General features: G+C 32.8%; 1 protein-coding gene across 1 annotated transcript; it reads right to left on the bottom strand.

Moving 5' to 3' along the window:
• Positions 1-4,057: 4,057 nt before the first annotated feature.
• Positions 4,058-6,562, bottom strand: LOC139510329 (actin, non-muscle 6.2-like). The gene is made up of 2 exons (XM_071296851.1): positions 6,259-6,562; positions 4,058-5,227 (listed from the first exon to the last, which is right to left on the bottom strand). Exons 1-2 carry the CDS (start codon positions 6,382-6,384, stop codon positions 4,223-4,225), a joined length of 1,131 nt encoding a protein of 376 aa, XP_071152952.1. The 5' UTR covers positions 6,385-6,562; the 3' UTR covers positions 4,058-4,222.
• Between the last annotated feature and the right edge of the window lie 12,666 nt (positions 6,563-19,228).

A 19,228-nucleotide genomic window follows, 5' to 3' on the forward strand; every position in this document is an offset into this window, starting at 1 on the left:
TTACCGTAAAAAAAGGCCTTACCATGCCTGTCCCAAGTCAGGAGCCTGTAATTCAGTGGTTGTCGTTTGTTTATGTGTTACATATTTATTTTTCGTTCATTTTTTTTACATAAATAAGGCCATTAGTTTTCTCGTTTGAATTGTTTTACATTGTCTTATCGGGGCCTATTATAGCTGACTATGCGATATGGGCTTTGTCCGTTGTTGAAGGCCGCACGGTGACCTATAGTTGTTAATGTCTGTGTCATTTTGGTCTTTTGTGGATATTTGTCTCATTGGCAATCATACCACATCTTCTTTTTTATATACCCATGGAAATCTGTATCATACTTCATTTAGATATTACAGCCGATTTCAATGAGTATGTAGCTAAAGATAATATCTTTGGTTAGCTTGCTTGCTAGCTGAACCATGAAGTCATTGTTAGGTTAGACAAACTACCCTCCTTAAAGAGTAGACTAATCCAACAGATAACCAATCTATATGTCAGTTAAGGACTAGGCTACATCGAAAAGAGGGTTGTATACCTTACCTAACAATGACTTCACGGTTCAGCTAGCAAGCAAGCTAACAAAAGATATTACCTTTAGCTACATACTCATTGAAATCGGCTGTAATTGATTAATTTACTTGATAATTTGACTTTGTCATAAGAAAATTGTAGTTCATCATGTTTAAAATAAATGAGATGGGGCATGATTACAATGAAACAACTATCCACCAACAAAAAACATATGCTAAGATCTTACTACGATGTTAAAATGTTATATTTAAAATTATATGTTAATTTAAAAGACCAATAAGTCAATGGATCGTATTGAAGTTTTCTGGCTTTATAAACAACATTACGGTAAAAATCAAAAGATGTGATGTAAAAGTTTTTTTCAGTAACAGCCAAACTTGAAAAACAATCAGTAACAGCCAAACTTGAAAAACAACATTTGTATTTACCTATAGTTTATGTAAGTGTCAATCTGTTGAGTAAATCCATTTCAAACTGATATTTTACAATTTATTCAAACGATTTTGTCGTTACATCATTGTCCCAGGTTACGGTAAAGGTTGAGCACCGACACTATATGTGTAACCCCGCCAAATTTTATATGGACAGATATCTTATACGTTCAGGTATTTCACATCCAATTGTTTTGGGTAATATTCTTTTAAAATACAAAGCACGACAATGTTGGCATTCACCTCAAAAGATAAAAAAAAAAAAAAAATTAAACAGACTTATTTAGAAGGGATATAGTTACGATATTGTTGTCAGGTCCTTAAAGATGGCATATTTTGGCTTTAATATTGCTTCACTTATAGGGTTATTGCATAGGAAATAAACACATTTATTCTAAAACCAGTTGTTTGCATGATACGGGTTATGTTCATCTCATATATATTTTATGATGGTATGATACTAAACCCCTAACGGGAGGGATAGTGCTTGATATTCATGAAGACATAATCTTTCGATCAGTTTAATTTAGGTCTGGCGCTGACATGTCAGTAACTGCTAGTACTCATTTGTTAATGTTTGTATCATTTTCATTTTGTTTAGTTTCTTTAGTTACCTATTTTTACATCAGACTCGGACTTTTTTTAAACTGAGTTTTAATTTGAGTATTGCTGTGTGTGTGTGTTTTATCTACATTGGCTAGAGGTATAGAGGAGGGTTGGGATCTAAAAAAAACATGATTAACCCCTCTGCATTTTTTCGACAGTACTAAGTCAGGAGCCTCCGGCCTTTGTTAATCTTGCATGATTTTTACTTTTAGTTCATTATATATTTCGTAGTTTAGTGTGACGTCCATTATCACTGAATAAGTACACATTTCTGTTTAGGGGCCAGTTGAAGCTCGCTTTTGCGTTCAGGATTTTTCCGTTGTATTGAAGACCATTTGGTGGCCTTCTACTGTTTACTGCTCTCTGGTCGGGTTGTTGTCTCTTTGACACATTCACCATTTCCATTCTCAATTTTATTGCCTCAGTTCAGGAGCTTTTAATATATAATGATTGGTATTCGTTGCTGCTTGTTATATATCGGTTTGTCGCTAACTATGAAGTCATAACAAAGGACGTTAGATTTTTCACTTTTTGTCTGGGATGAACGAATAGAGCGACAGCGATATACCGTGATAAAATTATCGTTGAAGGATGAATACAAAATAACTAGATGAGCTGGATTTGTAACACGCTAGCTACAAAAGGTAACAATGCGCAGGAAGAAATGTCACCCCTACCCGGTCACATTATTTTAACTCCAATTTGACAAGCCTATGGTCTTATCCTGAAATGTAATGTGCTTAGCGGAGAGCAAACAAATGCCAATTTTCAAGTATGTGATTTGACCCAGTCGGGAGTCGAAGACACGACTTCCACACTCGAGGCGAGTACGCAACTAGAAGACCATAGACACGGTTTTCTGTTTTGTTTTGCTTGATTTTTTTACTTTGGCATTAAAAGCAAACAATAACAATCAATCTTCTGGGCAAATTGTTTTAAATCTAAATTTTAAATTAAATGACAACATTAAATTTATACAAGATTTTATATGCAGTTCCAAATTCCAACATGGTACATTTGTAGGGGAATCAATTATTACTTCAATTGTTTTAGTACAGTTTAAAAGTTGTGGAAAATGAGGGAGAAATGCATGTTATTGGTTCTTTGATTCTTACGAAACGATTTAACTTAGGAATTGCATATATGCATGTCTTTTCACGAACCTGATACATTTGATTGCAAATTGTTGGAAATACCGTTCTTTGAGAATCTTCTCCTGTAAATCCAGCTTTGAACAGTCCAGATCCACTGTCCAACACTAAAACATTACTAGTTTTTCTCAAAACTCCTTAAAAGCTTCTTACAGATAGGATACTAGTAGTCCGAATGGAGAGACATTATGGTATAAACAGTTTTATGTTAGATACAACAGGATTAAATATATGGCAACTTAACAACAAATGGCCACACATAGAGCTCGACAGTATCCAAATCCTATTGACCTTGTACCATTTAGTTATCCGCTTCCAATTGTATAACAGTTTAAAGATACTTATGACATCTTTCTTTAAACCAAATAAATGTCATTTTCATTAAAGTTATTTTATTCTAGCTGCAAGTGATATGTTCGTTTGACCTTTATTCCACTTGGAGAACACGATTTGTTTTTTTACTTGCAATTGCCTTTGAGCTAGCTTTTATAAACTACAAGTCTCGTGAACGGTGTTTTGTGTCTATTGTTTTATGTGTTTTCAACTCGTACTGAACTTTTAAGTTCAGGCAATTGCAACTGATTTTGACAGTTTGTTTAATGTTGTGCTGTTACACCACTGTCCTATGTATGGAGAGAGTTCAGCACTCACAATTTGTTTAAGTCCGCCACAATCTTTATGTCTTCTGTTGTCGTGGGTTCATGTCTGTCGTTTCTGGGTTTTTTTTTATAAATCATTTTGTTATAAATTATGAAATTAGTTTTGGTTGTTACCAATAATATGGTATTGGGTTTTCTTATTGTTGAAGGTCGTACGTTGGCACATGATTGCTTACATCCACATCATTTAAACTCTAAGGGATTATTTGTATCTACACATTGATATCGTTAAATATCTGTTGCGAGTCACAATGTGAACCTTGTACATTTTACATCCGATTGAGCGTGCAAACGAGCAAACAAGCTTTGTTTTATTTCGAGGTGCTGATATATTTTTATAATGTCTTTTAGTTCATTTTTTTCATCAGACCAATTCTATTTTCATTGTATACAGTTGTGTTGTGTAGCGTTGTTGGATTTCTTTTCTTTCTTTATCCTTGTATTTTTAAAGTTATCTTGTAATTATTAAATGTATAGTTACGTTGGTGCAATGTTATTGGAATTTGCTGGTGTTTATGTGCTCTTTGAAATCGTCATAGATACTTTTGAGTTGTTTATTAGATTTGAGATATAAATAAATCATGTTTTGGTAGTATACTAGATTTGATATATATATATTGGTGTTTTTTATATGAAAAATATGGAAATCATTTTATAATTCTGATCATGACAATTCATAAAAAACCATTGTAAATCAACTATCTTTTTTTATTTGTGTCCTAATCATAAATACAATATTGTATAGGTACATGTAATTAAAGAACAGTCACCAATGTCCACTTGCTTGTGTTCATGTCTCAAACTGTCTTACGATAAATGTTTTCAAAATGTTATTAAACTTGAGTTATTTGTTTAGAAACATTTCCTGTGGACGATGGATGGACCGGACTCGTCATATTCCTGTTTACTGATCCACATCTGTTGGAAGGTTGAGAGTGAAGCCAAGATGGAACCACCGATCCATACGGAATATTTCCTTTCTGGTGGAGCAATAATCTTGACTTTCATTGTTGGTGGAGCCAATGCAGATATTTCCTTTTGCATACGGTCAGCAATACCTGGGTACATGGTGGTACCACCAGACAAAACCACATTAGAGTACAAGTCTTTACGGATATCAACATCACATTTCATGATACTGTTGTATGTTGTTTCATGGATACCTGCAGTTTCCATTCCGATGAATGATGGTTGGAACATGGTCTCTGGGCATCTGAATCTTTCGTTACCAATAGTGATGACTTGTCCGTCGGGTAACTCGTAGCTCTTTTCCAATGATGATGATGATGCGGCTGTGGACATTTCTTGTTCAAAGTCTAGTGCTACATAGCATAATTTTTCTTTAATGTCTCTGACGATTTCTCTCTCGGCTGTGGTGGTGAATGAATACCCACGTTCGGTCAGAATTTTCATGAGGTAATCTGTCAGGTCCCGTCCGGCAAGATCCAATCTCAAGATAGCGTGAGGAAGGGCATAACCTTCATAGATTGGCACAGTGTGGGATACACCATCTCCAGAGTCCAACACGATACCAGTTGTACGACCAGAGGCATACAGGGACAATACAGCTTGGATTCCTACATACATGGCTGGGCAGTTAAAGGTTTCAAACATAATCTGGGTCATCTTTTCTCTGTTGGCTTTAGGGTTGAGTGGAGCCTCTGTCAGTAAAACGGGATGTTCTTCTGGTGCTACACGGAGTTCATTGTAGAAGGTGTGATGCCAGATTTTCTCCATATCGTCCCAGTTTGTGACAATTCCGTGTTCAATTGGGTATTTCAAAGTTAGGATTCCTCTCTTACTCTGTGCTTCATCACCGACGTAACTGTCTTTCTGTCCCATACCAACCATTACGCCCTGTAATATGAATAGTGTGTTATTTTTAAATGATTACCTAACAGAAACTACAGACAAACGATCATAAACTGCATATACAATGTCATATCAACCATGCAAAATATTAGTCAAATGCATGGCATTAAGAAAGGTCAACACGAAGTAGGTTTATTTTTCTTGAAAGTGATAAACTGTTTATGACTCAAAAGTATCGAATATCGATATGAAAGTGTCAATTGTCGCGTTTTAAAGCGAATGCACATATATAATACTCAGTGTACAAAAACATTTACAAAATGGTGCAGACATTTTAAAAGGATCTATAGGTCCTCTTAATGAATGTAATAAAGTCGTTCGAAGCCTTTATTCCGGTTCTAGATATAATTCTTAAACTAATATTTAATTGAAGGACGATTAAATTGGTTTAAGTAGGGATATATGATTTGTTTAAGTAGGGATATATGATTTAAGAGCATTCGGCGGATAATGGATATTCTGAACAAATAACAAATATATCAAATTAATTGTCCCTGTTTTGTATGGCAAAAAAAATATACATTTATTTTTTACAGAGTATGATTAATTTTTTGTATCTTGCTTAAAGACATAAACTATAGGTTGACACTGATTCTGCAATTTCATCTATGACGGAAGCTTAAATTTAAACGAGAAATTGTTCAATTAAGGAAACTTAATGCAGGAAATCAGTATTTGAATATACAAAGAGAATACACAGTGCATTATATATCATTTATTCAAGTTATCTATGCATAAAAAAAAAAATGATTAAAGAAAATTACATTTTTTTGTTATTAGACTTATTTATTTCCTTTTTCATAGATATCGGGGACAACCTCGGAAGTATACACAAACGACATAAATCTATCTATATGTATAATTTTATGTAGTTCTTCATTCAAGAAAATGATAATATGAAGTGTTTAAGCTAGTCGATAGTTGCGTGTGAATAATTATTGTAAGCATCTCAGTAGGCCCTTAAAATATTAAAAAGCATTTAAAATTAAAGTAATAAAGTGCGACTTTTTACATACCTGATGTCTGGGTCTTCCGACAATGGATGGAAACACAGCTCTTGGAGCATCATCTCCTGCAAATCCAGCTTTACACATTCCAGATCCATTGTCTACAACTAAAGCGGCTACGTCGTCGTCACACATTTTCCTTACAAACTAGAGGTACTAACAGATAAGAGAGTTAACAATCTGAATGATGAGAAATACCGGCATGCACAGTTTTATTTAGACACAAAAGGATTAAATTGTTTTACAATACAATATATGACCATATACGGCACTCGACAGTGTCCACATCCGATTGTCCGTGCGTCATTTTGGTATCCTGTTTATTTTGTCAGTAAATGTCTTAAGATACTTAATGTATCCTTCTTTACAACAAATCCATGTCATTGTGTAGACAAATCTGTTTGTTTCACATACATTGCAAGTTACATAACTGTTTTGAACTTTACAAGTTGAAAATGCAAATCGGAAAAAATAGCGCAAGTAACAGCGCATAATTTAATTTTCAAAATACTACCGTGACCGAATTGGCGGGGATCTCTATCTTTGGGATAGCAAGTCACTAATTTAGAAACTAAGCTTCTCCACTATACAGTTTATGTAGCTAAGGCTTGTTGTGTCGGGGTTAGAAAACGGGTCATATGAAGTATTTTAAAGGATATGTTTTGCTCTACCGATAAATTCGTACATAAAAAAACACTTTTAATTATGTTTAACATAGACATAGGCGATTGAGAAAATATTAGATAATTTTAAAAAATGATAAGAAACGAAAAACAGCCAACATGTATTTTAGATAGGTCGATTAAACATATTCGTACTAATATATCACGATGTTACTGGGGATCATGTTTGTAGTTTATATCGGCGAAAACAATATGACCTTATTATTAATATGATTAAACTTTACAAACATAAAAACCCCAAAGCACTTGAAAGAATAAAAGTCATAACATAAAATAATAACTTTAAAAAAATTCCTGATTTTCCTGTTAAATGAATGCGCGCAAATGAAATGGCGATGAGTAGCAAATATAATGCACCGAGTATAATATATATGATTACTAGTAGCTTGAATAAAGTCCATTTACAACAATATATGTGCTTATCTTATACACAAGGGGAATTTTATATTTTATCTTGAAGTGTTTTCAAAATAGACCTGTACAACAAATTTGCATATTGTTCCTTGAAAAACAAATATTGTCTGAAATATTTAAGAAATGAACATAAGAGTGGAAATAAAATATAATATGTTATAGGTTAACATCTCGGGTGTCTCTAAGTATAGTGTCAACTCGCTAAAGTTCATTAGAGAGTCATTTGCCTCAAATAGTCTTTAAATAAATGCGGAAGCATTTTCTGATTTTAAACGTTAAAACTAAAAGAGAATTAAAATGAGATCAAACTAATCCAGTCAGGTACTACATTTTAAGACAAGATGCAAAATATGTATGCAACGTACGTTACTATTAACAATTTGATTGTTCAATGTCTCAAATGTGCTATAATTAGTATCTATACTTATAGGAAGTAAACCTTTACCGAGAAGTGATGTTTGAGCAATTGACATCGTTTAATTGCCGTTATAAGAAGAATATTTCGTCGAGTGAATCTTATAGTGTTATATATAGATATAAGAAAACGTGGTATGAGTGCCAATGAGACAACTCTCCATCCAAGTCACAATTTGTAAATGTTCAGTAGTTTGTCGTTTGATGATGTGGTTAATAAGTGTTTCTCGTTTTTATACGCCCGTCTTTTAGACGGGACGTATTCTGGTATACCTTTGTCCGTCCGTCTGTCCGTCCGTCCGTCGTCCACACTTCGGACAATAACTCAAAAACACTTTCACCAATTTCCATGAAACTTAAGTGAATTGTTTATATCTATTGACGTAAGCTCCCTTTCGTTTTTTTGTAATTTCAGATTTTAATTTTGGATTTATGGGGCTTTATTCATAAAAAAGGGGGGATTTTCAACACTTTGGACAATAACTCAAACAGGCTTTCACCAATGTCCATGAAACTTTGGTGAATTGTTTATATCTATTGATGTTAGCTCCCTTTCAATTTTTATAAATTTCAGATTTTACATTTCCGTGTTATGAATTTTTATGCTTAAAAAAGGGGGGATTTTCCAATTTTGGGACAATAACTAACACTTTCACAAAATTTTATGCAACTTTGATAAATTGTTTATATCTATTGACATAAGCTCCATTTCCATTTTTATAAATTTTAGATTTTACGTTTTCTTAAGTAATGTATTTTTATACTTAAAAAAGGGGGATTTTATGAAACTTTGGTGAATATACTAATGTAACATCCCTTTTGATTTGTATATATATATTTCTAGTTGATCATATAAATTCATTTAAAGCATAAAAGACAAGTTAAAAGAGCAACGGGCGTAGCATGCGCTAAAGCGCAGCCGTTTATTTTATCATGTATTGATTAGACCGTTGGTTTTCCCGTTTGAATGGTTTTACACTAGTAATTTTTGGGGCCCTTTATAGCTTGTTGTTCCGTTTTAGCCAAGGCTCCGTGTTGAAGGTTGTACTTTGACCTATAATGGTTTACATTTACAAAGTGTGACTTGGACGGAGAGTTGTCTCATTGACACTCATACCACCATGAGTGTGTGTTTTTGTGTGTGAGGGGAAGGTCATTTACAGGTTAACATTATATTTTTTTTATTTCGCACAAGACAGATTACAGTAAATTTCAAATACTGATAACCGATCAGGCAATTTGGATTATCTTAAATGAGAAAACAAAATACAGTGAATTCAAAAACAAAAAAATAAAGAATTAACAAGGGTCATTTTTTAACAAAAACAGTTTACAACAATAGGTTCAATTGTAAGAAAACCGATAACAGTCAAAAACAGCTACAACAGCACATATAATTTCAAAATAACCGTATTGAAAGACAAGAATTGTCCGTCTCCAATTGGATTGTAACTATATACGTGATTACAATGTTCGTTTAGCTAGTTCAAAGCATAACATTTTATAGTGCTGTATATACACTATTTTCATGTATTTTTGTTTTGAAATAATTGTTATCAAAACCATCTTAGTATTACTATCCTTATTTTGGTGACATGGTTTGAGCTATAAATATGAGCAATTCTATGCAAATCCATCAGTCCAGAATTTGGATTATTACACAGTTAAAAAACATGGTTTATCTCCAATAGAAATATATGGATGAATTTCTAAAAAATAAAAGCATTGTTTGTAGTGAAGTGTTCTATCTCCAGAAAAGGAGGTGTTTTATTTGTGTAAGTTGCTTGTCAATAAAAAAAACCCTAAGGAAAACGTTACCTTTCATGCACGTAAACTTGATTCCTATATCATATATATGCCTCTACATATTATTGCAGAATAAAATAAAGGGTTTTGTTTTTAATATACTGTTAGTTATTCCGGCCAAACAAAGTCATAACAATATTTTGTACCACTATCAATTGGAGTCTGTTGTCCAAAAACCTTCTCTTTTGACAACTTTAGTTAACTAAAAACCTGGTTAACTGAACACCAAACTTGGTATCCAGCATTCTTCGACAACAAGTGGAAATGGACTTTTTTTCTTTAACCAACTAATGCGGAATTCTGCCTTATACAATAAGCTGACATCAATATACAAATGTGATACGTAATGGTTAACCAAATTTTGGCTAAACTTCTCCCATAAACGGACACTTATATGAAAATGACAGAATGTACGACATCATAGGAGTCTCGCATTAGCAGATATATAAGATCTAGTTTCGGTGATAAATTTCATAAACTCGCCGTTTCGATAATTTTTTCACAGAGTTTTGTCAGATTTTGGAGGTGGTTTGATTTTGTTATAGAAACATTAACAAATCTAACTTCTAACTTCTATCTTCTAGTATTATGATGGTTGAGATAATTGTGAACTGATTAGAGGTAAGGCTGGATCCTGGGAATCTGAATATTGTCCATTGTGCGGATGTTTGGTTCAAAAGAGAAATGTATAAAAGGACAAGTTCCAGTATAGGCTTATTTCGGCATAAAATTCAAAGAACATCGCAAGACATTTTTTAAAGACAAAAGTGTGTATTAAAGTTGATTCAAATATTTTATTTAAAAATTATTAACAGATTTGGTCATTAAAAACGCTCAAATTCAAGCTTTATAGCCTTTCATATGAAAAATCTTTCAAATATGCATAAAACGTCACTTTTCAGATTTTGTCTAAAATATAAATGGCCGCATTCGTGTTCAGTCTCAAACTTTATATATAAACAAAGAAGATGTGGAATAACTGCCAATGAGACAACTCTCCACAAAAGACCAAATGACACAGAAACTAACAGCTATAGATCACCGTACAGCCTTCAACATTGAGCAATGCCCATACCGCATAGTCACTCAGCTATAAAGGTCCCGAAATGACAAATCTAAAACAATTCAAACGAGAAAACTAACGGCCTAGTTTATATACAAAAATTGAACGAAAAACAATTATGGAACATATCAACAAACGACAACCACTGAATAACAGGCTCCTGTATATATGGTATGTATTAGTATCAACAACAAAAAAAAAAAATATTTAGACTGAACACATTTAGACTGATGGGGACACAAAGGCGGCAACTTTCATTTTAAACAAAAACCGTCTTTAAACTTGCGCAAATGCTACAATTGTGAAGATTTCAATAATTTTGCATATGTTATTGATGCTAAAACCCGATGTTTGTGCATAGCATTGTCAAAAATAGTTCATATTTAACTAACAAAAGTATTCTACTTTCCAATAAATAGCTAAAAATTTACATTTTAACAACTTTGTAAACTGCAATATTTGGGGGCCAAAAAGATGCCTAACCGGATCTACTATTTCGGGTTCAGATTGTTGGATATAACAAGAAACTCTACGTCACATGTTATGTTTGACGGTTCTATGTTTAATTTTTGTTATAAATGAGTTTCTTGTCTTATTTGGCTTTTATTATAATTCAGTTAGTCTGAATATTGTAGTATTTCTTCTCACTACCATGGTCTGGTCCTATCAGTTCATTCGTCTAAGCAATGTTCAGTTTAAATGATATACTCCATTGACTGATGACAGCTGCTGCTTATTGTACAGACGTTTGGATTGACACATTGTCAAGACGTTCGTATTTACACATCGTCGGTTTGACGTTTTGGTTGACACATCGTCAGTTAGACGTCCAGATTGACACATCGTCGGTTAGACGTTTGGATTGAAACATCGTCGGTTAGCGGTATATGGATTGAAACATTGTTGGTTAGACGTTCGGATTGACACATCGTCAGTTAGACGTTTGGATTGACACATCGTCGGTTAGACGTTTGGATTGGCACATCGTCGGTTGGATGTTTGGATTGACACATCGTCGGTTAGACGTTTGGATTGAAACATCGTCGGTTAGCGGTATATGGATTGACACATTTTTGGTTAGACGTTCGGATTGACACATCGTCGATAAGACGTTCGGATGGACACATCGTCGGTTAGACGTTTGGATTGAAACATCGTCGGTTAGCGGTATATGGATTGACACATTTTTGGTTAGACGTTCGGATTGACACATCGTCGATAAGACGTTCGGATGGACACATCGTCGGTTAGACGTTCGGATTGACACGTCGTCAATTAGACGTATATGGATTGACACATTGTCGATTAGACGTTCGGATTGACACATCGTCGGTTAGACGTTCGGATTGACACATCTTCGGTTAGACGTATATGGATTGGCATAGTGTCGGTTAGCCGTTCGGATTGACGTTTGAATTGACACATCGCTAGTTAGACGTATATGGATTGACATATTGTCGGTTAAACGTTCGGATTGACACATTGTCGGTTAGACGTTTAGATTGACACATCTTCGGTTAGACGTATATGGATTGACACATTGTCGGGTTTTATTTACTGTTAAACAATTGTCATTTTTTCTTGGTTTAAAAAAAAACTCATTTCCATATTGAAATGTTGGTACTGCAATTCGACTTGCAACTTTCCAAGTCCGTATATCAGCAGAAATCAGAAGACTTTGTCAAGGGTAAATTAAAAGCTGTAAAACAGGGGGGTTCACTGCCATGTGTAATCTAAAGAGAGTGAACAATGTGTATTTATTCCCATTTGTATATACACCAGTTTTGAGAAATTAATATTAAGAGTATACTTATAATAACTTAGTAATCAGTTAAAATTATTTACTTTAGAATTCAAAACATATTCCCCATAACTGCACCATCACGCTAAACTTTGTTACCGTTGAATTGTGTAAATGTTTAATAGAACAGTTATCTATTTTATATCAGAATATCATAGATTACAAATGCACAAAGCAAACATAGGCAGATATCATTCAACAATTTTGAAAATTTGATATAAATTGACCCAAAAAGAAGTATACTTCGCTGTAAAAATCTTATTGAGGGATACGAAACGCAAGTGCAATTTAGTTAGTATGTGCTTTTATTCTTAAAAAAACATTACACAACAACTGTGTTCTGAGGCCTAAAAGATGCAGTTGTCAAATCATATGGGGAAAAAAATACTTACAACAAATTTTGTATTTGAAACGTTTTATCGTTTGAATTGTTTTACATTGTCATTTCGGGACCTTTTATAGCTGACTATGCGGTATGGGCTTTGTTCATTGTTGAAGGCCGTACGGTGACCTATAGTTGTTGATTTCTGTTTCATTTTTGTCTCTTGTGGAGAGTTGTCTTACTGGCAATCATACCACATATATTTATATATATATATATATATATATATCATTTTCTTTTAAGTGTTAAGGGCCACACAGTTCCCTCATCAAAAGACGATAGTTTTATAATATCAATTAAAGCAAATTGGTCTAGGGCAAAGAGTGCATGTTTGTTTGTAATATTTTGCATAGAAAGCACATTCTTAACCAACAATATTTGATCCATTTCTTAATGGAAAAAATAGCTTTGAAAAGAAGAATTATTTTGTTGTTTTGGTTTTTAATGTCCATCTTCTTAAATTTACATCAATAAACAAAATCTGCCAAGTTAAAGTTTTAAATTATCTTTAAGAATTTTAGAATTTGGTTACATGTTCAGTCATACGAAATAAAGTTTCTAGAACCTTAAAGTTCACACATGATGGATTGTTGGTTGCTTAACGTCCAGTGGCAAATAGTTCATGTATGTTCAGGATAATGTTCACGCAAGAAGCTGTCATATTGTGAAGAATATTATGTAGAAAAATTAATTGTCTTTTACTATTATGATAACTTCTTGCGTTATACGGTTAAGAAGAAGTCATAACCAAGTTTAGAGTGAAAAAAAGGGTTATTTTTTTTCTAGCGGACAATTTTGTTGAAGTTTCCAATTTTTCATCCTGCTTGTATTATACGTACGGTGAGGAAGTGTCATCGTATGAGAGTACCTTTATAGATAATCCCCGATCAATTTGTAGTACTCGAGATATCATATCTTAAGTACTATTTAGTTCAGTCTGTACTTATCTAGGGTGTACGATTTCATTACCATATAAGGCAATCCGTCAAACATTGCAATAAAAATAGTTTGATTTGTCAAGTAAAGGTCAAGTGAACATTATATATATGCTGACTTAAGGACATTCGCTGGTCTGTTTGGAGTTTAATTTAAAAATGAACGAATTTATGATATAGAATGCTAGACATTAAGACCGCTTAATTTATAATATACAAATATACATTGATAATCTTATGAATATAACTGTGATAGCATGACGCAAATTGAAATTTTAAACCCGGCGTTTCTTTCGGTGCTTTATAATTATATATTATATAGGGGCGATGATCACGGAGACTCAGTATGAGTAGCAGATATATTCAAAACTTATGATAGTCGATGGAAACCAAAACCCTCCGACAATCAAACAGAATGTTGGCAATAGGGAGAAATAGATAAATCGTATGTTTGTGTCGCTGGATTGCTGTCTAATTGACGTATACATTACATCTTTATTTTTATATAATTTGACATCATTTTGTTACCGAATTAAGGCTTTAATAATCTAAAGCGGTAATTGAAATTAAAATTTGTGAAAATTTGAAAGTTCAATATAGAAATTGTTCAGTTAGTGTAATAGTCCCAGTATTTGGTGAACATTAGGGAAACAGCTACCCGACAATGCAATGATAGGTGTGATAACTGTTTGAAAGACCAAATGTGCACTAAATTGACAAAACCAAGAAGTGTGCACCTCACTGCATCATGTACGGTAAGGAAGAGATGGGACATAGAATTTAATTCAATAAAGTATCAAGCCAGGAAAGTAGTGTCAAGTACCTCAAAACAAAGCAAAAAGAAAGAATAGTTTTTTTGTAAATCTATCACTGAAGCCAAAGAAAACTTTGTTTATGTAATTGTACCCATCTTTTGAAGATCAATGAATTTTGATAGCAGTCTTTTTGCCTCGTACCAATAGAGAAGTAGTTATTTGGGATACCGAGTCCACCGTCTAGCATCCAGAGGGTTAAAAAAAAGATGTTTACTTCTTCTTAATTCCTAAAGAATCTGTAAAAAAGTACTGAATTAGAAAAATCACAAACTTAATGTCAAGTAAAAAAATAATTATAACTTTCTATTCAATTTAGAGATTTTACAAAACTCAACATGTCTTTAAGATTTCACAAATCCACTATATCATATATAATACGTGTATATATATTTATACGTAGATATAGGAAGATGTGGTGTGAGTGCCAATGAGACAACTCTCCATACAAATAACAATTTAAAAAGTAAACCATTATAGGTTAAAGTACTGCCTTCAACACGGAGCGTTGGATCACACCGAAAAACACGCTATAAAGGGCCCCAAAATTACTAGTGTAAAACCATTCAAACGGGAAAACCAACGGTCTAATCTATATAAACAAAACGAGAAACGAGAAACACGTATATATTACATAAACAAACGACAACTACTGTACATCAGATTCTTGACTTAGGACAGGTGCAAACATTTGCAGCGGGATTAAACGTTTTAATGGATCCAAACCTTCTCCCTTTTTCTGAAACAATAGCATAACATCACAACAAAGAAAAACATACGATAAAATATCAATTGGCAGACTTAACTCAATCAAAAAATACGTGTATATATATTATACGTGTATATATATTTAAAAGATTACAACTGACAAGAGATATTATAATAACATCAGAATGAATAAAGTAATTTATAAACAAATATTTAGTGTAAATTTAGATTAGAAATTTAGTCTACAAGAAAACTGATGGGGAAAAAACCTCCTCAACGTCTGGCACATATTGAACATGGACTCAATTTCTTACAAGTTCACAAGTTCACAAAAATCAAACAACAAGTTAAAAGAGTTATATGTCATATAAGTAAAAATGTTGCCTTGCTAAACATAATTAAGTACCCAATCCGAATTTAATTTCCTTTGGTTGCATATGTCAAAAGTGTATATCAAGTGCGTAGCCTGAAATCTAATTTTCACTGTATATGCCATAAATTTCTAACGTTGAATGATAAATAAACAAACGAAAAATTTATTTAATTTTAATTTAAAATGTTACAAATGTAGAAATGGCGAATAGTCAAGTCGTAACAAAATAGAAAAGATGTGTATTTCAAAAGAGAAAACATATTCTCTTCTCGCTATATTTAGCAACGACGGGTATATTTCTGTTGCGAAAATGCTCAACGAACGCTACAGAATAAATCATTTCATAACGGATGACTTTTTTCAGAATGGTTTACTGCATATACGATCAGTTTTAATACTCAAATTGTAAATGTCAATGAATATTATCAGTTTTTACATTTCAAATTATCACATAAAACAACAATGAAAATCCATCGCATCTAGAAAAATTCCACATCAGAAATGATCGCATTTACAGTGATAATGCATCGCATCAAATGTCAAAATTAATTTCTTTCAATAAATTTATTTTAGATTCTGTACTTCAATCATATAAATGAACATTGTTAGCCATATTCTTATGAAATTGTGTTAAAAATGCATTCAAATCAATTATTTTGTATTTTCAAAACGAAATCATTGTCCCCTTATCATTTGTTCTACAATAATAATACTCGCACATGACATTGGAAATTAACTTTCTGGATTCGCATTTTATACACAGTGTCAATCGAACAAAACAATAGTCCGTATATGTGAGCTCAGGGTCAAAATCAATCCGAAAGTTGTTAATTGATACTGATTTTTTAATATAAAAGAATGTATGTCATAAATTTTACATAATGTCATAAACATTGAAAAGTAATGTGCTAAACTCTAACTGAAATTGATATTGATACTGTATCTTGAAGATAATTAGTTTAGCTGGTTTATGAAGAGCATTTGCCACGTTAGAATAAAAGAACATACTAGACCTTATGGTAGGCTGCAACAAGAGCATGATCGAGCTAATGGTAGACCGTAAAAAAAGATCATAAAAATAAGCTAATGATAAGTTGCAAACAAAAATATAACGTGCCAAAAATGATCGAGCTAAGGGTAGTCAGCAAACAACAACATGGTCGAGCTAGTCTAATGGTAGTCAGCAAACAAGAACATGGTCGAGCTAGTCTAATGGTAGTCAGCAAACAACAACATGATCGAGCTAGTATAATGGTAGTCAGCAAACAAGAACATGGTCGATCTAGTATAATGATAGTCAGCAAACAAGAACATGGTCGAGCTAGTCTAATGGAAGTCAGCAAACAAGGACATGATCGATCTAGTATAATGATAGTCAGCAAACAAGAACATGGCCGAGGATAATGGTAGGCAGCAAATTATAACATAAACGAACTTAAAAACATGATCGAGCAACTGGAAGTCAGCAAATTATAACATAAACGAACTTAAAAACACGATCGAGCAACTGGAAGTCAGCAAACAAGAACATAAACGAACTAATGATAGGCTGCAAACAAAACGTAACGTGCTAATGGTAGTCAGCAAACAACAACATGATCGAGCTAGTCTTATGGTAGTCAGCAAACAAGAACATGGCCGAGCTAATGATAGGCAGCAAATTATAACATTAACGAACTTAAAAACATGATCGAGTAACTGGTAGTCAGCAAACAAGAACATAAATGAACTAACGAAAGGCTGCAAACAAAAACATGATCGAGCTAATGGTAGACTGCAAACAAGAACATAAACGAACTAATGATAGACTGCAAACAAAAACAAAACGTGCTAATGGTAGGCAGCAAACAAAAACATGATCGACCTAATGGTAGACTGCAAACTCGACCAAATACGAATCAATGGTAGACTGAAAACAATAATAAACAAGCTTATTATAGACTTGTTCCAAGAATTTAAACGAGCTAATTGTAGATTGAAAACAAGAACTTAAAGGGACGAATGTTAGGCTGCAAACAAGAACATAAACGAGCTAATGGTAGACTGCAAACTAGTACATAAACAACCTTATGAAAGACTACATACTAGAACATTGCACTTTTTACATTGAGCACGACAGGACATTTGCGTTTTGATACACCTGACCAAATTGACCGGACATTTGCAAAAAAGATCATCATATATTCTTTGATAGTTCTTCCTTACAGACGACATAATAAAATGATATCGGATAAACGATATTAAAATCGAAATGACGGTGGTGTTTTCTCAGTTGTTGTCGATTATCAACATCAGTGAAAGTGGATGCATCTCATTTGTTTTCAAGGCATATGAGTTGAGATTTAGGAAATTAGAGTACATTTGATCATTTCTTGAATAGCTGAATATATACGGTCATCATGAAATGTAACCTGTTCATGATATACATCTTCTACATTTAATCGTAATAAATTATGTCGTTTAAGAGAGTAGTTAATGTACCATAATACCTTCCTGGAAGATTATTTTTAGTCTTGTAATGAAATATTATTTTTTATTTCAAAGTATGTTTCATCCTATAAAGACTCTGATCCATTTGAAAAACTTCATGTTAAATTTATCAAACACATATTAGGGGTTTACTGTAAGGCATCTAATGATGGATGTCGAGCCTAACTTAATATAATTCCCTTGAAAAATAAAATATTATATTCAATATTCAACTACCTGAACCATATAGTTTCTTCGGAAAATTCTTTGGCATATGATATATTCACTAAATCTGTAGATTCAAACCCTTGGGTCATAAAGGTCAAGAGTCTTTTGAATGAACTTGGAATGTTTTATATCATCAATAACTTTAATTATGTTAAAGGTAATTTACATTCTATTAAACAAAGAATTAATGACCAATGTTTGCAAGTTCAAAATGCAAATATATTTGAATCCAAAAAGATAGATTTTTTCAAGAGTGTCTACATAATGGGCAGAAGACCACCCATGTTGATATATTGAAAAACAGAAGTGACAGAGCTGCAATATGTAAGATCCGTATAAGTGCTCATATACTGATGATTGAAAGAGGGAGACATCTAAACTATTCCCAGAAATGAGAGATACTGCTCTGTATGTAATTCTGGTCAAATTGAAAATGAAAAACATTTTCTTTTACATTAATAATAATAAATAATAAATAAGCTTTATTTAGAGTCGGTATGATATATAAAACATAGACAAACATAAGCTCTAAAGAGCTTTTAACCGACATTGTGAAAATACTCAACTAAAAGGGACATATTTTACTATAAAGTTTCAAATATAATCGTTGATCCTACAAAATTTCAAAAACATGAAAATAATATAATCTTTTTATTAAATAATTATTCATACACAATCCTAAAATTGACTTCCTCTTTCATCTCAGTCATTTTGAACCTGCGTAAAGCAGAACAAACTCTATAAAATTGTCAATATGTCTAATTCATAATCATTGTTTATAATATTACATATTAATATAGTCATTATTTTCAATACTTATTATGTTTGACCAACTATGTAATTGATATACCATGAGCCTTAACCATTTATTGTTGATGAGTTTGCCGGCTA

The sequence above is a fragment of the Mytilus edulis genome, chromosome 1 (genome assembly GCF_963676685.1).
Source record: "Mytilus edulis chromosome 1, xbMytEdul2.2, whole genome shotgun sequence".
In the NCBI taxonomy this organism is placed as follows: domain Eukaryota; kingdom Metazoa; phylum Mollusca; class Bivalvia; order Mytilida; family Mytilidae; genus Mytilus; species Mytilus edulis.

Excerpts from the sequence above, each read along its gene's own strand:
- LOC139510329 (XM_071296851.1), bottom strand. The coding sequence starts at position 6,384 with ATGTGTGACGACGACGTAGCCGCTTTAGTTGTAGACAATGGATCTGGA. Across the intron at positions 5,228-6,258 it reads TCGGAAGACCCAGACATCAG|GGCGTAATGGTTGGTATGGG; the intron begins GTATGTAAAAAG and ends TTCATATTACAG.